Source organism: Caretta caretta, chromosome 6, assembly GCF_965140235.1.
Source record: "Caretta caretta isolate rCarCar2 chromosome 6, rCarCar1.hap1, whole genome shotgun sequence".
Classification (NCBI taxonomy): domain Eukaryota; kingdom Metazoa; phylum Chordata; order Testudines; family Cheloniidae; genus Caretta; species Caretta caretta.
Window position 1 is genome coordinate 3,095,172 of NC_134211.1, and position 17,905 is coordinate 3,113,076.

Here is a 17,905-nt window from a genome sequence, read left to right on the forward strand (position 1 = left end):
CACATCTCTCTCTCTCTCTTCTCAGCAGGTACGTGCTATTGTCCTGTATTACAGTCACACACACACGCAGACACCATGGGGATCAGCAGCTATTCAATTCCAGGCCTCCAGCACTTAATGTCTCAGCAACAACTCCGATCCCTTCAGCTAAAGAAGCGACGTCCTTGGTTGGAAAAATAGGCAATTACCTAGTCACTGAAGCCAAGGATTTCCATTATGTCTCTGGGTTTTCATACAGACTCAAGTAAATGCCATAAAGCTTAATTAGCACAGTGAGCAATTTTATGCCAAACCTACATGCCAAGCCACAGAGCTCCCCCTGCCCAAAGACGGTGTAAAGATTGACACTCCTTCACTCTCACCCCTTCTTTAGCGATGGAATAATCCCTTCAGACTGATTCTCTCACAGCAGAGTCACAAGTCACTGTTTTCTCTTTGGATGAGTGAACAGGAGTGTTTTTGTGTGGGACATGATGAATCTGAAGTGTCATTATATTTGCACAGTGTGTGCATTTTATCGAACACCTGGAATGACCAGCTGTGAACATCTGGCTCTGTGGACTAAGCCCTTCCCTGAGTGGGTACTAATGTTCATTAAGAAACTGATCTCTGTTTATCTTCAATTCTTTCATTACAGATAAGGGGCAGGTTTTCCGCACCATTCACATGCCCACATCTCTATAGCTGCCTGATCTGTGTTCAGAGGAGATGGAAAAGGGAAATCACTCGGAGGCAACTGAGTTCATTCTCTCAGGACTGACAGATCGTCCGGAGCTTCAGGTCCCCCTGTTTGTGGTGTTCCTACTGATTTATGGTATCACCCTGGTGGGGAACGGGGGGATGATCTTGTTAATCACGATTGATCCCCGACTCCACACCCCCATGTACTTTTTCCTCAGGAATTTGTCTTTCTGTGACCTCTGCCTTTCCTCAACAATTTCCCCCAAGATGCTGCTGAATTTCGTAGCCGAGAGGAAAGGCATTTCTTACACGGCCTGCGCTGTGCAAATGTCTCTTTCTATCGCTTTTGGAGATGCTGAGGGCCTCTTGCTGGTTGTGATGGCGTATGACCGTTATGTGGCCATCTGTAACCCGCTGCTCTATACAGTCACCATGTCCAGGCAGCTTTGTAAACAGCTGGTGGCTGGGGCATACGCTTTGGGGGTGGTGGATTCAATGATTCCCACATGTGTTACATTTCAGCTGTCATTCTGCAGCTCCAACATCGTCAATCATTTCTTCTGTGACACCCCCCCGCTGCTGGCGCTCTCCTGTTCTCACACCCGCATCAGTGAGATTATGATGTTTGCTTTCACGTTGTGCATTACCGGGAGCAGATTTGTGGCCATCCTCCTCTCCTATGTCTATATCATCTCCTCTATCCTGCAGATCAGCTCTGCTGCGGGCTGTCGCAAAGCCTTCTCCACCTGCACTTTCCACTTGACTGCGGTGGTCCTGTTTTATGGCACCCTCCTCTTCATGTATTTACGTCCCACCTCCAGGTATTCCATGGACACGGACAAAATAGTCTCAGTGTTTTACTCGCTGGTGATCCCCATGTTGAACCCCCTCATCTACAGCCTGAGGAACAGGGATGTGAAGGATGCCCTGAGGAGAGCAGTGAATAAACTCCTAACCAAATCTTGAATCTGTTTAACTCAGTACTGGTTTAGTGATGGAGAGTGGAAACTGGTGAATTCAATTCCCATCCCATTGCAATGTAAGTTTGCAGAGCCCGTGGGAGTATTCTTCATTATTATATTGTTATTATGAATTTGTTTGTATTCCAACGAGGCCTGCAGGCCCCAAATAAAATCAGGGCTTTATTAGGCTATTACCCCATCAAAATTCCAGGAGACACCTGTTTCAGATGTGTGAATATTTGTGACTTGCTTCTGTAGAATTGATCAATGAAATTGTTTTTAATTGTTCACTTTATTATTATAACTTTAAAAATAAAGTTTTATGAATGAAACTACATTCATTCATAAAACCAGGTACCCTGGCTAATAACTGGCTAATAACTGGCTAATTGACTTTCACTTTCAATCCAATTGCTGCTTAAATAGCTGAAACTTACACTGTTTCAACATTGTAACGTCTGTTCACTGTTTGCCGTCCCTTACACTTGCCCATATTGTAACTTAAACTCCATTTTAACTTGTCCCAAACTCCATTTTAAAATGCTCACTTCATTTTGTAAAAGCTTGCTGCAATGTTCATTTTTGCAAAACGCTGCTGTAATCTTATTAGTGTAGTTTAGATGTGTGAATGAGGTATATATGGATGATGGAATCAAGCTCCTGCCCAGACTGTCCTGATGAAATAAAGTGTAAACACCAATGTCTGAAGATGCAGACAACAGCCCTGACAAAGCAAGAAGAATCCACCCTGAAAAGAAAAGAACAAAAGTATAATTGAAGAAACATGAAAGCCAGTTCCTAGGTTGAAAGTCATGTCTGCAATTTGCGGGTGATCAATCACACGAAACCCAAAGGCAGTGTGACACATCAAGACTTATAGACTCTGGATTCAAACTAAAGCCTACAAAAAGGATGGGTGAGATGGAAGACTTTGGAGGGTAACATTCTGCTGCCAACACGGAAGGTCATTGGTGCATGCCCAACAGAGACCCAGTTCTTCCTTGTGCCTGGCTTTCCTGGCCAGTTAGCCGCCACAAGCTATGAACCCAAGCCACAAACTCAAGCTACATTCAGGAATGGTAACTATCTAGCAGCTGCAGAACATTTGATGTGTGTGTGTGTGTGTGTATATACATAGGTATTAGATATTAGTTATTGGTCATAAATCAAATTGTGTAATAATACACGTGACATCTTGTCTTGTCCCATGAAACAATCCTGTGTAGTTTTGTCTTCATAACACTTTTAAAGCATAGATGTATTTGTATTGGGAAAGAAGAGGGGGGAATCAAATCTATCTCCTTCTGCTTTGTAGTGGGTTTGGTTTGGTTATGCAGTTGCAAGTATGAAGTGTGTGATTTCTATGGCTGAAACAAAGGGAGTTTTGCACCTTGCACCCTCCTGATCCTCTGCAGCCCTTTACGTCCTCTGTGGGGTTGTTGTGTAGATTGTCGCCTGGTTTGTATCCACGCATGTGGAGGAGAAAGGTGATTTCCATCAAAATGGCCTTTAAGTTAAGGGAGCAACAAAATAAGTAAGAACAAGGGTAACATATCCAAAAGAGAATTTGGTGTGCGTGCATCCTCTGTGAGAATCTGTCCTGAACTGAATACAAAATAATATGAAATGGTGAGTTTTCTCGATCATATAAATTAAACAGAAAGAAAAAGTCATATCAGACACTCGATGTTTATACCACAGGAGCAGGTTCGCTATGAGGTCTTACTCTTAGTTCTGCGGGTAAGTCCTATGGACTCTGAGGAATAGGGATTCTGGGAATTGTACAGCTCGGGTTGCGGAGAGTGAGAAATGGCTAGAGCTGGGCCAATAGCTGATTTTTGCATTCATGGGTGTTTAGAAAACATTGAAAAACAAATTCAGTTCAACCTGAACCAAATCTGAAAATTCCTCAAATGTTTGGCAAATTGAAAACATTGACAGAAATGTCCTGTGGGGTGGAGGGAACTATTTAGTATGATCAGAAATGGAACATTTCCTTTCCTTCCTGGATACTTTTTGATGTCAAAGCAAAGACAATGTAGGGCCATACTGACAAAAGTGATGGGAATGGAAGAGGTGGGAATGGTGCTGCTTCCCTTGTAGACTTTAACCCAGTGATTAGATCACTCCCATGGGAAGTGGGAGATCCAGGTCAATTCCCCCTCTGTTGAACGGGGAGAAGCAATTTGAAAGTGGGTCTCCCACATTGCCAGACAGGATCCTGGTGACTGGGCTATGTTCTGTCCTGCATCGTTCTCAGGACTGGTCTACGCTACTGCTGTAAATTGATATAAGTTATGACTCTGTAGACAAGCGGTTCGGGGCACCGACATGCTCAACTTCATGTCTCTGTTCCAATGGTTTTTTAATTCGTTATCCACTGTAGAACAACGTTGAAGGGAGCGATTGAGAGCAACCCAGACTAGAATACCACACCACTCAGGGGCTGGGATGCTTTCTGGAAATACAGGAAACTGAAATGCACATCTTTGCCCAGCACTGGACAGAAGGGGGAATTGCACCTGGATCTCCCACCTCACAGGTTAACACCCTCACTATTAAGCTAAAAATTACAAAGAGAGGGAGTATCACCACCTCCTACCGGTGGCTGCTTTGCCACCAGCACCTAAATCCTCCTCCCACACACACACTGTTTTGGGACAAGGTTATTAGGAGACTTTGTAACACATTTGTGAATAGTTTCAGGTCAACCCCAATGGCATGGTTTTTTACAATAATTAATAAATTTAATAGTGAAAAGTACAAGGTCATGCATTTAGTGATTAATAACAAGAATTTTTGTTATAAACTGGGGACGCATCACTTGGAAGTAATAGAGGAGGAGAAGGACCTTGTAGTATTGGTTGACCGCAGGATGACTATGAGCTGCCAAGGTGATATGGCCGTAAAAAAAAGCTAATGCGGTCTTGGGATGCATCAGGCGAGGTATTTCCAGGAGAGATAAGGAGGTTTAGTACTGTTATACAAGGCACTGGTGAGACCTCCTCTGGAATATTGTGTGCAGTTCTGGTCTCCCATGTTTAAGAAAGATGAATTCAAACTGGAACAGGTACAGAGAAAGGCTACTAGGATGATCCGAGGAATGGAAAACCTGTCTTATGAAAGGAGACTCAAAGAGCTTGGATTGTTTAGCCTAACCGAAAGAAGGCTGAGGGGAGATATGATTACTCTCTATACATGTATCAGAGGGATGAATACCATGGAGGGAGAAGAATTATTTAAGCTCAGTACCAATGTGGACACAAGAACAAATGGATATAAACTGGCCAGCAGGAAGTTTAGACTTGAAATTAGATGGAGGTTTCTAACCATCAGAGGAGTGAAGTTCTGGAACAGCCTTACAAGGGAAGCAGTGGGGACAAAAGACATATCTGGCTTCAAGACTAAGCTTGATAATTTTATGGAAGGGAGGATATGATGGGATAGCCTAATTTTGGCAATTAATTAATCTTCAACTATTAGCGGTAGGTATGCACAATGGCCTGTGATGGGATGTTAGATGGTGTGGGATCTGAGTTACTACAGAGAATTCTTCCCTGGTGTCTGGCTGGTGAGTCTTGACCACGTGCTCAGGGTTTAGCTGATCGCCATATTCGGGGTTGGGAAGAAATTCTTCTCCAGGGAAGATTGTCAGAGGCCCTCGGGGTTTTTTCATCTTCCTCTGCAGCGTCGGGCATGGGTCACTTGCTGAAGGATTCTCTGCACCTCGAAGTCTTTCAACCACGATTTGATGACTTCAATACCTTAGACGGAGGTTCAAGGTTTGTTACAGGAGTGGCTGGGTCAGATTCTGTGGTCTGCGTTGTGCAGGAGGACAGACTCGACGATCACAATGGTCCCTTCTGACCTTAAAGGCTATGATTCTATGTTTAGTCTGGAAGAAATTCACCCTTTTCTCGATATTTTCATGTATCAGTGCTGAGAAATTATTTAAAGAGCCTTTTGGAGAGGTACAAACACATGAAGTGGAATACAGTCACCCCAGTTTCATATCTTATTCAAAAGGTCTTACGGGAGAGACAGAGAAACAGACCAGCTGATGCTCTGGCCCTCTGTGTTCCATTTCACAAGGAAGGGAACAACATTATTTGCATGTGTTCTGCACACATGTAGTCCTGGGAGCAAAGATGTTCCAGGGAGCAAATCTCAAAGTTATCCCATAAAGCAGCTCCAGACGTATTAAGGGTAACCTGGGTGTGGTTAGCAAACAGGAGAGATTCTTAGTCTGATTTTTACGGTTCTGAGCAGGTGCTGCTTCTGTCCTCAACTCATTGTATGTGAAGGGAGGAAAAACAAAGAGCTACCACCAAGTCATGGGCAAACAAGTCAGTTTCAGAGCATTTTGGCCTTTAATTGAAATTACAGTGGGCCATTCATGGGAAGGGAAGAAAGGAATTATCCTTTGACAAATTTTAACTTTTCTGAACATATTTACCTATCAAAAGGAGGAAAGAGCTTTATATAGGGATGGAGAAGAGTGACAGGAAAAGGAGAGAAAAACTGCTTTAATAGGAAGGGGGAAACTCCCACATCCATTCAGGGAATGTCTATATTAAGGCCATTACATTGACTCAGCAACGGTGTGCAGCAGTACCGGAGCATAGATGCTTTTCACATTGATGGAAGGGGTTTTTTTCATCAATGTAGTTAATCCACATCTCCGAGAGGCAGTAGCTAAGTCAGTGGAAGAATGACACTGAGGATCAGTACAAGCTAACTGCCTCACACAGGGTGTGAAAAGTTTCCCCGCCCTGTGCGACAGAGCTGTGTTGATCTAATTTTTAAGCATAAACCAGGCCTCAGTGAAGCTGCCAATGGAACAGACCAGTTGGGAAATCTAGTCCTATCTCCCTGCCAGGGCAGCAGAATCCCCTTCGGTTCTTTTTTTTTCAGGCTCGTTGGAAATATTCCACTTATCCCAGCTTCCCTGTAGAGATTCTTCTGTGTTTTGATTGAGCTCAGTGTTAGGCTGTCTGTGTTTAGTGGGCACTCTGTTTGCGTGTGTGTTTGGTGTGCAGTGGGCACTATGTGTGTGCATGTGGTGGGGGTACACTGGAGCTGAATGTCAAGTGGAGGCAGATATGTGTCCCTTGCCCTGCCTAGTGCTCAGGCTGGCGTCCCCCCTCCGCCCAGTGCAGGACTCCTTGTGAGATCACAGAATCATAGGACTGGAAGGGACCTCGGGAGGTCATCTAGTCCCCTCCCCTGCACTCATGGCAGTTCTAAGTATTATCTATTATCTAGCATTATCTGCAGTTCACTGAAACAGAGATTCACTCAGTTCAGGGGTTTCTTAGTTAACTGAGACTTTCCCGGTACCCAGTTTTCAGCCTTTCTGGGCAGTCTGCAACTTCTGCAGTTCTAGCTTTTTTTGATCTTCACTTTTACTTATTTTGCTTATTTTTCTGTCCCTATTTCCCTTACCCAAAATAAGCAATCAGAAACTAACAAAACAGTAATCACTTTGTCCATTCTCCACCCACCACAGCCAAAACTCACTTAAAACCACGACCAGAGTCTCAAAGAAATCAGCTGTGCACAGATCCTGCTCAGCTATGCCACTGTGATGTGCTGGGTCACAGAAACCCCTTTGGGACTGCCACGTGATGTGCTGAGTCTCCCTCTAAGCCTGTTTTCCCTGCCAGCTTGGGACTTCAGTACCTTACCTTGTTTGAACTAGGCACGCTTGCCTGCTGCAAAGCCGGATCCAAGTCTCAACCACATTCGCCACAAGCTGCAGGCTTCACTGAAAACAGCTTTAGAAATGCTCCTGTTTCTAACATTCAGATAGCCAGCTCCCAATGGGGTCGAAACCCCAAATAAATCCGTTTTACTCTTTATAAAGCTTATATAGGGTAAACTCATAAATTGTTCACCCTCTATATCACTGATAGAGAGATATGCACAGCAGTTTGCCCTCCCCCACACCCCGCCCCCTGGAATTAATACATACTCTGGGTTAATTAATAAGTAAAATGTGATTTTATTAAATACAGAAAATAGAATTTAAGTGGTTCCAAGTAATAATAGACAGAACAAAGTGAATTACCAAACAAAATAAAATAAAACATGTAAGTCGAAGCCTACTGCAGTGAAAACTAAATGCAGGTAAATGGAGGGGTTTCCCCAGGGGCTTATATAGTCTCTCTCTTGTGTGTGGAAACCCCTTCCCATCTCCTAGCAGAATCCAGCTCCAAGATGGAGTTTTGGAATCACATGGGCAAGTCACATGTCCATGCATGACTCAGTTCCTTACAGGCCAACCCCACATTCCCAGGATAGCTCACATGTGGATTGGCATCTCACAATGTTCATTGTTAGCTCAAGTGTTTCTTGATTGGGCACTTACAGAGAATAGTCTTTTCTCAAGAAGCTGACCAACTGCTTCACTGAGGGTACTTAAAATCAAACAAGTACATAACAAGTATTCATAACTTTGAATACAAAAATGTTACATGCACACAAACAGGATGAATATATGCAGTAGATCATAAGCTTTGCAGAGATATGTTACACAGCATATCTGGCATAAAACATATTGAAGTTATGTTATATTTACAGCCATGAGCCTATTTCTATAAATAATTATGGGGTGCAACATCACACTCGGTTTCATGGAGTATAAATTATGGGAAATAAATAAAACTAACAAAAGAATCAGAAGGGAGCTAGCATGCTCGGAGATATTTTGTAGCAGCATCTCCAGAGATGCTGCAGAGATCTTCAGTGTTAACCACCAGTTTGGGGATATCCTCCTTTTTGCAGCCTGCCCTGACCTTGGCATTTTCAGTGAGGACTGCCCCAGGAACCTGCGGATCAGCAGAGGCACAGAAACCAGGAGGAGGAGTTATGAACATGACTCTTAGAGGAAGTAGGAGCATAGTGTTTCCTGGGCAGAGACCTGGGGTAACAGACTTTGGATACAGAGATTGCTGGTTTTTGGTTGTTTCTAGTGGTGTTCAGGGAAGCAGGACTTTGCCTCCATTCTTTGTAGCCCCTCCCTCACGGATTATACCAAAGAATGTAGCTGACTTGGATCATCAATTTTTCCTCCTAATACAATCAACCCTGCAATGCCTCACAGGTTGGCACCACTTAGGAGAAGGGGGAACCAACATTCCCTGGAGCACTGATAATACCACCCAAGCCTGCACACCCTTGCGGGATAATTTCTCCTACCATAGTGAAGAAGGGAAGATCCATTACTGGGCCTGCCTTGGATCTCCTTGTGGAGAGGTGATGTTACCACAATGTCCTTGTGCATCTGCAGCCATGGATCAGTGCATGGGCCCATCCCTTGGGGGACCTACACTTTCATGTCAATTGAACACTGCTGTCAATCAGCACCACACCTTTGGTGTTCCTGGGATATTTTCTAGGTTGGTGGCTGTGACATACCAGGGTCCAACCCAGACTAATCAGGAGCTGTGTCATACCTGCCTGAAACCTTGCAATGCCTTGATGAAGTGGCTTCAACCTTGGCCACTCACAAACAACCATCTGTCATGAAAATCACACCCTGAGCATGTGTGTGTAACTGCAGCCTGGCCAGGAATAGTTGGGCTACACTCAGGCTCTCACCACCCTTGGTTATACTGCAAGGTGACCCCAACACATTCTCCAATCTTTGATTTCCCTCCAGAAATGTATGTCCTGTGTTGCCCAGTCCTCTCCTGGAAAATACAAGCTACATTGTCCATTATTTCTTTAATAGCACTAACATGCCTGCAACTTAGCTTCTCAGACACTTCTATTTAAACACACTGGATTAGATAAAACAATAAAAAGAAAGTTTATTGACTACAAAGATAGATTTTAAGTGAGTGGAAATAAGGAGGCATAGAAGTCAGAGATGGTTTCAAGAAAAATAAAGCTAGAATGCAACTTGTGCCTAAGTTAACAAAGGATGTGAAATTCAAAGGAAAAGTTTCCTCACCACATGCTCTCAGCAGTCTCACTGACCAAACATCTTAGGTCAGGAGCCATCCCCCACTCCAATGGCTGCTTTATCCCTTCAGATGCAGTGAATCAATGGGCAGAGAGAGAGAGAGAGGTGCCTTGGGATGTCTGTGCCTTCTTTTTAGAGTCCTATTCCCCCTTTGAGAAACATTTCCACCTGTTTACCAGAAGACAAAGTGTCTTTGTAGAAGGATGTTCCCTGCTGCTTTTTTCTCACATATTTAGATACAAAATTAAGTAGAACACAAATTTCTTTGTTTAAGACAGAGCAGTTTGCCAGCCTCAGTTTTCACCATGTATTAAGAACACAATACAGAGTAATCTTATAACTTCAAATACATGATAAAATATTGTTAATATTTCTGAGGAGAGCATGACTATTTTTAGTTGACTCATAGATTTATTTAGCATTTTATAGCTGAGCTCTGTGTGCAGATCATATGCATGCAAGATGGACAGTTTTGTGAACTGCACAAGTCTGTAGCATGTTGTGTCCTCCCCCTGAGCTCCTCTGGTCATAATGTGGTCAGCATCAAGCAAAATGAGTGAACCTATCTTTCCTACTTTGGGGAGTAACCTAGCAAGGGAAGTACATAGGATACCATGATGATTGGCATACTATAAATAGCTAGATAATCTGGAGTACTCTTACATGTTTTACAGGTTTTACATTCCACCTACTGGGGCCAGGACAATGAGGTTACTCTGAAACCAGGAATGACAGAGAAGATATCAGCTACACCTGCAAACAATTTGTTTGTTTCACCTGTATCTAACTTTTGGTTCCTTTGATTCCAAATTTGTTGCTAAGGCTGGTTGAAAATTTTTCTTGACAATTTTTTTTGATAGGAAATTGGATTTTCCATTTAACTATTTTTTCCAAGAAGTTATCTTTTCCCTGGAAATTATAAGCTTTCCATCAAAATACCAAACTCCCCTCCTCCCTAATCATGGCTGTGGGACTCTGGTGATGTTCCAGGGCAGTTCAGCAAGAGGAGAGACCATCATGCATCATGGGGGAAGTCGTCCAGCCTGGGAGCCAGGAGCATGGAAGAGATTGGTGCTGTGGAGTGACTGAGGCACCCCCATGGTATTTCCGAGTCAAACTATTAAGATTTTAGTGAAAAGATTTTGGTCTTCACAAAAAAACACAACACTTTGTGGATCAGCTCTACGCAGTACCCAGCTTAAAGTGAAAACAGCAGGATGAAATATACCCCAAACCTCATACTCTGTAACTCTGGTAGTAATTGCATCATTTAATAAACCAGTAGAAAGAATGGGTCAAATTAATCCCCAGGGCACCAATTACACAAAGGATGGCTTTAGTTTACTGAATTCATTAATTACATGTTTTGGCTCTCTGAGCTCAGGTATTCCCAGTTGCTTCAGGAATCATGTCCCACAGATCACACATCTTCGTATAAAACTTCCTGAATGCTCCAAATTGGCAGTTTCTGTCAATGATGAAACACCAACACATGTCTCTCTCTCTCTTCTCAGCAGGTATGTGCTATTCTTCTGAATTACAGACACGCACACACGCAGACACCTTGGGGATCAGCAGGTATTGAATTAGAGACCTCCCGCACCGAAAGCCTGAGCCCCAAATCCTACCCCTTCAGCTAAAGGAGAGACCAGCTTGGTTGGAAAAAAGTAGGCAATTACCTAGTCACTGAAGCCAGGGCTTCCCATGATGTCTCTGGGTTTTCAGACAGGCTAAAATAAATGCCCAAAAGCTTACTAAGCACGGTAAGCAACTTTACCCCAAACGGACATGCCAAGCCACAGAGCTCCCCTTATCCAAAGAGGGTGGAAAGATTGACACTCTGTTACTTTCACCCCTTCTTTAGAGATGGAATAATCCCTTCAGACTGATTCTGTCACAGCAGAGTCACAAGTTACTGTTTTCTTTTCGGATTTGTGAACAGTGATGTTTGTGTGTGGGACATGATTAACCTGTGTGTCATTGTGTTTGCACAGTGTGTGCATTTTATCGAACATCTGGAATGACCAGCTGTGAATATTTGGGTCTGTGGACTAAGCCCTTCCCTGAGCTGGTACTGATGTCCATTGAGAAAAATGATCTCCATTTACCCTCTCTGACCTCATTACAGAGAAGGGACAGGTTTTCTGCACCCTCCACCTGCCCTCATCTCTGTAGCTGCCTGATCTGTGTTCAGAGGAGATGGGAAATCACTCGGAGGCAACTGAGTTCATTCTCTCAGGACTGACAGATCGTCCGGAGCTGCAGGTCCCCCTCTTTGTGGTATCCCTACTGATTTATGGTATCACCCTGGTGGGGAATGGGGGAATGCTCTTGTTAATCACAATTGATCCCCGACTCCACACCCCCATGTACTTTTTCCTCAGGAATTTGTCTTTCTGTGACCTCTGCATTTCCTTGATAATTTCCCCTAAGATGCTGCTTAATTTCTTAGCCGAGAGGAAAAGCATTTCTTACACTGCCTGTGCTGTGCAAATGTATCTCTCTTTCGTTTTTGGAGATGTTGAGTGCCTCTTGTTGGCTGTGATGGCGTATGACCGTTATGTGGCCATCTGTAACCCGCTGCTCTATACGGTCACCATGTCCAGGCGGCTTTGTAAACAGCTGGTGGCTGCGGTGTACGCTGTGGGGGTGGTGGATTCAATGATACACACGTGTTGTACATTCCGGCTGTCATTCTGCAGCTCCAACATCATCAATCATTTCTTCTGTGACATCCTCCCACTGTTGGCGCTCTCCTGTTCTGATACCCGCATCAATGAGATTGTGATGTTTGCTCTGACGAGCTGCATTACAGGGAGCAGCTTTGTGACTGTCCTCCTCTCCTATATCTATATCATCTCCACCATCCTGCAGATCCGCTCTGCTGAGGGCCGGCGCAAAGCCTTCTCCACCTGCTCTTTCCACTTAACCGCTGTGGTCCTATCTTTTGGCACCCTCCTCTTCATGTATTTGCGTCCCGCCTCCAGCTATTCCATGGACAGAGATAAAGTGGCCTCAGTGTTTTACACGCTGGTGATCCCCATGTTGAACCCCCTCATCTACAGCCTGAGGAACACGGAGGTGAAGGACGCCCTGAGGAAAGCAATGAAGAAACTCCTAACCAATTCTTGAATCTGTTTAACTCTGTATTAGTTTAGTTATTGGGAGTGGAAACAGTTGAATTCAATTCCCAGCCCATTACGACGTAATTTTGCAGAGCCCATATGATTATTGTTCATTATTATTTTGTTTTTAAAATTAATTTGTTTGTATTCCAACAAGGTCTGCAGGCCTCAGCTGAGGTCAGTGGACAAAACCTGAGGAAGACTCACAGGTCCAGAAAGAGAGAATGATTTTATAAACTGGTTCCTAGGGGCATCCACCTAGAGGGTGAGATGTTCAACTTCACATCTCAGGACAGCTGGTGGCAGTTCCCACTGTATTTTCCACTGAATGTAGCTCACAAAAGCTTATGCTCAAATACATTTGTTCTTCTGTAAGGTGCCACAAGTCCTCCTTTTCTTTTTGCGGCTACAGGCTAACATGGCTGCTACTCTGAAACAGTTCCAAAGGGGTTTCTGTGACACAACCTGTCATACAGAGTTTAGGAATAAAATTGCAAAACAATGTGTGTGTGTCTGGGGCGGGGGGGGGGCGGGGCGGAACGGGAGGACAGCACAAGAACCGATGGACTTCAATTGCAGGAAGGGTGGTTTAGGTTGGACATTAGGTAAAACATCCCAACAGTGAGGGTGGCTAAGGACTGGAATAACTTGCCCAGGAAGGTTGTGGAATCTCCACCGCTACAGATTGTTAAGAGCAGGTGAGACAAACACCTGTCAGGGATGGTGTAGATAATACTCAGTTGTGCTGTGAGTGCAGGGGAGTGGACGAGATGACCTCTCGAGATCCCTTCCAGTCCTATGATTCTATGATCTCACAAGGAGCCCTGCACTGGGAGGAGGGGGGGACGCCAGCCTGAGCACTGGCAGGGCAAGGGACACGCATCCGTCTCCACTTGACATTCAGCTCCACTGCACCCCCCACCTCATGCACACACACGTAGTGTCCACTGCACACCAAACACACACACACAGAGTCAGAGTGTCCACTACACACACACAGCCTGACACTGAGCTCAATCAGAATGCAGAATAATCTCTACGGGGAAGCTGGGACAGCTGGAATATTTCCAACTAGCCTGACCAAAAAGAACCGAAGGGGATTCTGCTGCCCTGGCCAGGAGATAGGACGAGATTTCCCTACTGGTCTCTTCCAACAGGAGCTTCTCTGAGGCCTGGTTTATGCTGAAAAAAAAGATCAACAGAGCTCCGTCACACAGGGCGGGGAAACTTTTCACACCCTGTGGGTGGCAGTTAGCTTGTACTGACCCTCAGTGTCATTCTTCCATTGACCTAGCTACTGCCTCTCAGGGACGTGGATTAACTACATCGATGGAAAAATCCTTCTATCACTGTGGAAAGCATCTACACTATGGCGCTGCTGCACATCACAGCTGAGTCAATGTAATGGCCTTAGTATAGATATTCCCGGTATCCATCAGTGAGTTTTCCCCCTTCCCATTAAAGCGATTTTTCTCTCCTTTTCCTGTCACTCTTCTCCCTCCCTTGATAAAACTCTTTCCTTCCTTTGATAGGTAAATATGTTCAGAAAAGTTGAAATTTGTCCTCTCAGGATAATTTCTTCCTTCCCCTCCCATGAATGTCATTTCACTTAAAGGCTGAAATGCTCTGAAACTGACTTACTTGCCCATGACTTGGTGGTACCTCTTTGTTTCTCCTCCCTTCACTTACAATGGGTTGAGGATGGAAGCAGTACCAGCTCAGAACCCAAAAATCAGACTAAGAGTTGAATCTTTCCCTGTTTGCTAACCACACCAACGTTACCCTTAATACCTCTGGAGCTGCTAACTTAGGCGGCAGAGGTTTAATTTGGCTTTGATGACTTTGAGATTTGGTCCCTAGAGCATCTTTGCTCCCAGGACAACAGGTGTGCACAGCACATACAATTAATGGTGTTGCCGTGTCTTTTCTTGTGGAAATGGAACACAGACGGACAGAGAATCAGCTGGCCTGGATCGCTGTCTCTCCTGTGAGGTCATTTTAGCACGATACAAAACTGAGGTGACTGTATTCCACTTTATTTGTTGGTCACCTCTTCAAATGCCTCTTTAGGTAATTTCCCAACTTTGGGATGGAAAGGTGTCCAGAAATGAGTGAATTTCATCTTGACTAATTAAATTATTGTCAAAAACAATTCCGTTTGGATTGACCTGAAACTTTTCACAAACATGTTACAAATACGCCTAACAGCTTTGTCCCAAAACAATGTTTGTGTGAGTGTGCGTGCGGGGGGAGGATTTCATAGATTCATGGATGTTAAGGTCAGAAAGGACCATTATGATCATCTAGTCTGACCTCCTGCACAACACAGGCCACAGAATCTCACCCACCCACTCCTGTGGAAAACCTCTCACCTATGTCTGAGTTATTGAAGTCCTCAAATCGTGGTTTAAAGACTTCAAGGAGCAGAGAATCCTCCAGCAAATGACCCATGCCCCATGCTACAGAGGAAGGGAAAAAACCTCCAGGGCCCCTAACAATCTGCCCTGGAGGAAAATTCCTTCCCAACCCCAAATATGGCGATCAGCTAAACCCTGAGCTTATGGGCAAGATTCACCAGCCAGATACCCAGGAAAGAATTCTCTGTAGTAACTCAGCTCCCACCCCATCTAACATCCCATCACAGGTCATTGGGCCTATTTACCATGAATATTTAAAGATTAATTTATTTCCAAAATCATGTTATCCCATCATACCATCTCCTCCATAAACTTATCGAGTTTAATCTTAAAGCCAGATAGGTCTTTTGCCCCCACTGCTTCCCTTGGAAGACTATTCCAAAACTTCACTCCTCTGATTAAACTTCCCAATGACCAGTTTATATCCATTTGTTCTTGTGTCCACATTGGTACTGAGCTTAAATAATTCCTCTTCCTCTCTGGTATTTATACATCTGATATATTTACAAAGAGCAATCATATCTCCCCTCAGCCTTCTTTTGGTTAGGCTAAACAAGCCAAGCTCCTTGAGTCTCCTTTCATAAGACAGGTTTTCCATTCCTCGGATCATCCTAGTAGCCCTTCTCTGTACCTGTTCCACTTTGAATTCATCCTTCTTAAATATGAGAGATCAGAACCGCACACAGTATTCCAGATGAGGTCTCACCAGTGCCTTGTAGAACGGTACTAAAACCTCCTTATCTCAACTGGAAATACCTCGCCCGATGCATCCCACGACTGCATTAGCTTTTTTCACGTTCATATCACATTGGCGGCTCATAGTCATCCTATGATCAACCAATACTCCAAGGTCCTTCTCCTCCTCCGCTACTTCTAATTGATGTGTCCCCAGTTTATAACTAAAATTCTTGTTATTAATCCCTAAATGCATAAACTTACACTTCTCACTATTAATTTCATCCTATTACTATTACTCTAGTTTACAAGCTCATCCAAATCTTCCTGTATGATATCCCGGTCTCTCTCTAAATTAGCAATACCTCCCAGCTTTGTATCATCCTCAAACTTTATTAGCACACTCCCACTTTTTGTGCTGAGATCAGTAAGAAAAAGATTAAATAAGATTGGTCCCAAAACTGAGGCCTGAGGAACTCCACTGTTAACCTTCCTCCAGCTTGACAATTCACCTTTCAGTAGGACCTGCTGTAGTCTCCCTGTTAACCATTTCCTTTTCCACCTTTCAATTTTCATATTGATCCCCATCTTTTCCAATTGACCTAAGAATTCCCCGTGTCGCACCGTATCAAATGCCTAACTGAAATCTAGGTAAATTTGATCCACTGTGTTTCCTTTGTCTAAAAAATCTGTTACTTTCTCAAAGAAGGAGATCAGGTTGGTTTGGCACGAACTACCTTTTGTAAAACCATGTTGTATTTTGTCCCATTGACCTCAATGTCCTTAATGACTTTCTCCTTCAAAAAAGGCTAGTGTGTCTGGCTCAACAAGGCAGGGTTCTGGAGGCTGAGGCTGGCAGAGAAAACAGCACATCAGATGACAGGAGGGAGGGAGGGGGTGGCATGATTGGAGATAGTTTGTTGCAACATCTGCGGAGATGCTGCAGAGATCTTCATTGTTAACCACCAGTGACCAACACATGAAGGGGAGTACAGTCACCTCAGTTTCATACTATATTTAAAAGGCCTCATGGGAGAGACAGCGATTGAGACCAGCTGATTCGCTGGCCCTCTGTGTTCCATTTCCACAAGGAAAGACACGACAACAACATTAATTGCATGTGCTGTGCACACCTCTTGTCCTGGGAGCAAAGGTGATCCAGGGAGCAAATCTCAAAGTCATCCCAGGAAGCAGCTCCAGAGGTATTAAGGGTAACGTTGGTGTGGTTAGCAAACAGGGAAAAATTCAAAACTGATTTTATGATACTGATTTTAGGGTTCTGAGCAGGTACTGCTTCCATCCTCATTGTAAGTGAAGGGAGGAAAAACAAAGAGATACCACCAAGTCATGGACAAACAAGTCAGTTTCAGTGGGCAGAGAGAGAGCGAGCGGTGCCTTGGGATATCTGCCCCTTCTTTTTATAGTGCTATCCCCACTTTGAGAAACATTTCCACCTGTTTACCAGAAGAGAAAAACTCTGTGTAGAAGGATGTTCCCTGCTGCTTTTTCCTCACCTTTGTGGGCTACCTTTGTTTTCCTTCCTGCTTAACGACTCTGTTTACAGCTTAGATACAAAATTAAGCAGAGCACACATTTCTTTGTTTAAGAGAGAGCAGTTTGCCAGCCTCAGTTTGGAACATGTATGAATAACATGATAGATTGTAATCTTATAACTTCACATACATTATCAAAAATGTATTAATATTTGCGATGAGAGCATTGCTATTTTAGTTGACCATAGATTTATTTATCATCTTAAACTGAGCTCTGTGTGCTGATAATATGCATGCAAGAGGGATAGTTTTGTGAACTGCAGAAGTCTGTAGCATGCTGTGGTCTCCTCCTGAGCTCCTCTGGTCATCATGTGATCTCCATCAAGGAAAATGAGTGAACCTATCTTTTCAATTCTGAAGCACTTACAGGATAGGAAAGTGATCAGGAACAGTTAGCATGGATTCACCAAGGGCAAGTCATGCCTGACTAATCTAATTGCCTTCTATGGTGAGATAACTGGCTCTGTGGATGAGGGGAAAGCAGTGGATGTGTTGTTCCTTGCCTTTGGCAGGTCTTTTGACA

At 43.9% G+C, this 17,905-nt stretch overlaps 2 protein-coding genes across 2 annotated transcripts; both read left to right on the forward strand.

Annotated features, from left to right (window-relative positions):
- Positions 1-708: 708 nt before the first annotated feature.
- On the forward strand, positions 709-1,647 carry LOC125629757 (olfactory receptor 5AR1-like). The gene has a single exon (XM_075128967.1). It carries the CDS (start codon positions 709-711, stop codon positions 1,645-1,647), a length of 939 nt encoding a protein of 312 aa, XP_074985068.1.
- A 10,164-nt stretch (positions 1,648-11,811) lies between these two features.
- Positions 11,812-12,744, forward strand: LOC142072273 (olfactory receptor 8U9-like). The gene has a single exon (XM_075128968.1). It carries the CDS (start codon positions 11,812-11,814, stop codon positions 12,742-12,744), a length of 933 nt encoding a protein of 310 aa, XP_074985069.1.
- The last annotated feature ends 5,161 nt before the right edge of the window (positions 12,745-17,905 follow it).

Excerpts from the sequence above, each read along its gene's own strand:
- LOC125629757 (XM_075128967.1), top strand. The coding sequence starts at position 709 with ATGGAAAAGGGAAATCACTCGGAGGCAACTGAGTTCATTCTCTCAGGA.
- LOC142072273 (XM_075128968.1), top strand. The coding sequence starts at position 11,812 with ATGGGAAATCACTCGGAGGCAACTGAGTTCATTCTCTCAGGACTGACA.